The 1195-nt window shown below is 51.3% G+C and overlaps 1 protein-coding gene across 1 annotated transcript; it reads left to right on the plus strand.

The window, feature by feature from the left end:
• Positions 1-342: 342 nt before the first annotated feature.
• LOC119592280 (zwei Ig domain protein zig-8-like) lies at positions 343-640 on the plus strand (the record flags this gene model as incomplete). Its single annotated transcript, XM_037941111.1, is given in 1 exon segment — positions 343-640. A coding segment is annotated over 1 exon segment (76 nt), but the record flags the coding sequence as incomplete, so codon positions are not given.
• Between the last annotated feature and the right edge of the window lie 555 nt (positions 641-1195).

Raw genomic sequence — 1195 nt, forward strand, 5'->3', positions numbered from 1 at the left:
GTCCTGACATCAGTATGATTACATCACGGAAAGTGGCAGTCGCAGGCTTAGGAAAATTCATTTGAAGTACAGAATTGGGAATGGGACTTGGGTTCAAGTCCCATTCCTCATTCAGGACCTCCCGAAGGAAGTTCAGAGCCGCCCCCCGCCCCGGAGACTTTCCCGTGTCCACCAGGCGAGTCCTCGTGGCTCCCTTCCCTGGCTCCCTGTCCTGCGGCGGAGCCAAGGATGTGGCGAGGAGACTCCACTGGCGAGGCAGTAAGGACTGCGCATGCGCGACGCTTCTGCCATATATCCTCGGGTCTTTGCCTGTTGATTCAGTTCCTCTGTGGATCTGTCTGGGTGAGGGCGGGCTGTGAACGCCTCCGTCGAAAGCGCTGCTCGAGCGGCTGGCTCTGCGTGTGCTTATGGAGCGCTCCTCTCGCTGATAAGGGGAAGGACTGCTCGTCTGATGGTTGCTGAACTGCAGACACATTGCATCGCAAGTGCTTGAGCACAGATTTAAGTGTCAGGCATGATTAATTGCCTGTGGTATGACATGAAAAAGTTCTAAAAAGTGTCGAAATGGAGAAATCTGATTGGAAGATGATTATTTTGATACAAGCAATTATTTTCTCAAATATTGCCCTCTGTAGGACAGGTGAGTATCTCGACGGTCGTCGTGTCTGTTCCTCTTCCCCCCTTCCTCTGCCTCTCTTTATCACTGCAGCTTCTTCGTAACGAAAAGACAGGGCCGCAGACACGCCTCCGCCTGACTCAGTGGAGATCCTCTTGCTGTAGCGAATGAAAGGCGTGCCGGCGGCTGATTTTCCGCCTCCCCCCGGCGTCGTGTGGGCGGGAACAAAGGGGTCACACACGAGGCGTCGTAATCACCAGCATTCACGGCAGCTGCAGCATTGTTCACACGCCCAGGCTCTTTTGTGAGGCTAATGCGGCCGCGTCAGTCCTCCCGACTCTGTTGCATTAACTCGAGGGGATTGAATGACTCGCATTATCATTATTCCTTCTATTACTCTTTCTTTATATCAACATCCTTATTTCGTTTAATTTTGTATGGTTTATCAGCTCCTTCGGCTACCTTTCTTATCTCTCTATCTGAATATCTTTGTTCATTATTCGTTCATTTGTTAAGATTTCCTTCATTCATTGGAGTCTACGCCGCAGGCCGCCAGTCCTTCCTGACAGACTTCCTTCA

Source organism: Penaeus monodon, chromosome 30 (genome assembly GCF_015228065.2).
Source record: "Penaeus monodon isolate SGIC_2016 chromosome 30, NSTDA_Pmon_1, whole genome shotgun sequence".
NCBI lineage: Eukaryota > Metazoa > Arthropoda > Malacostraca > Decapoda > Penaeidae > Penaeus > Penaeus monodon.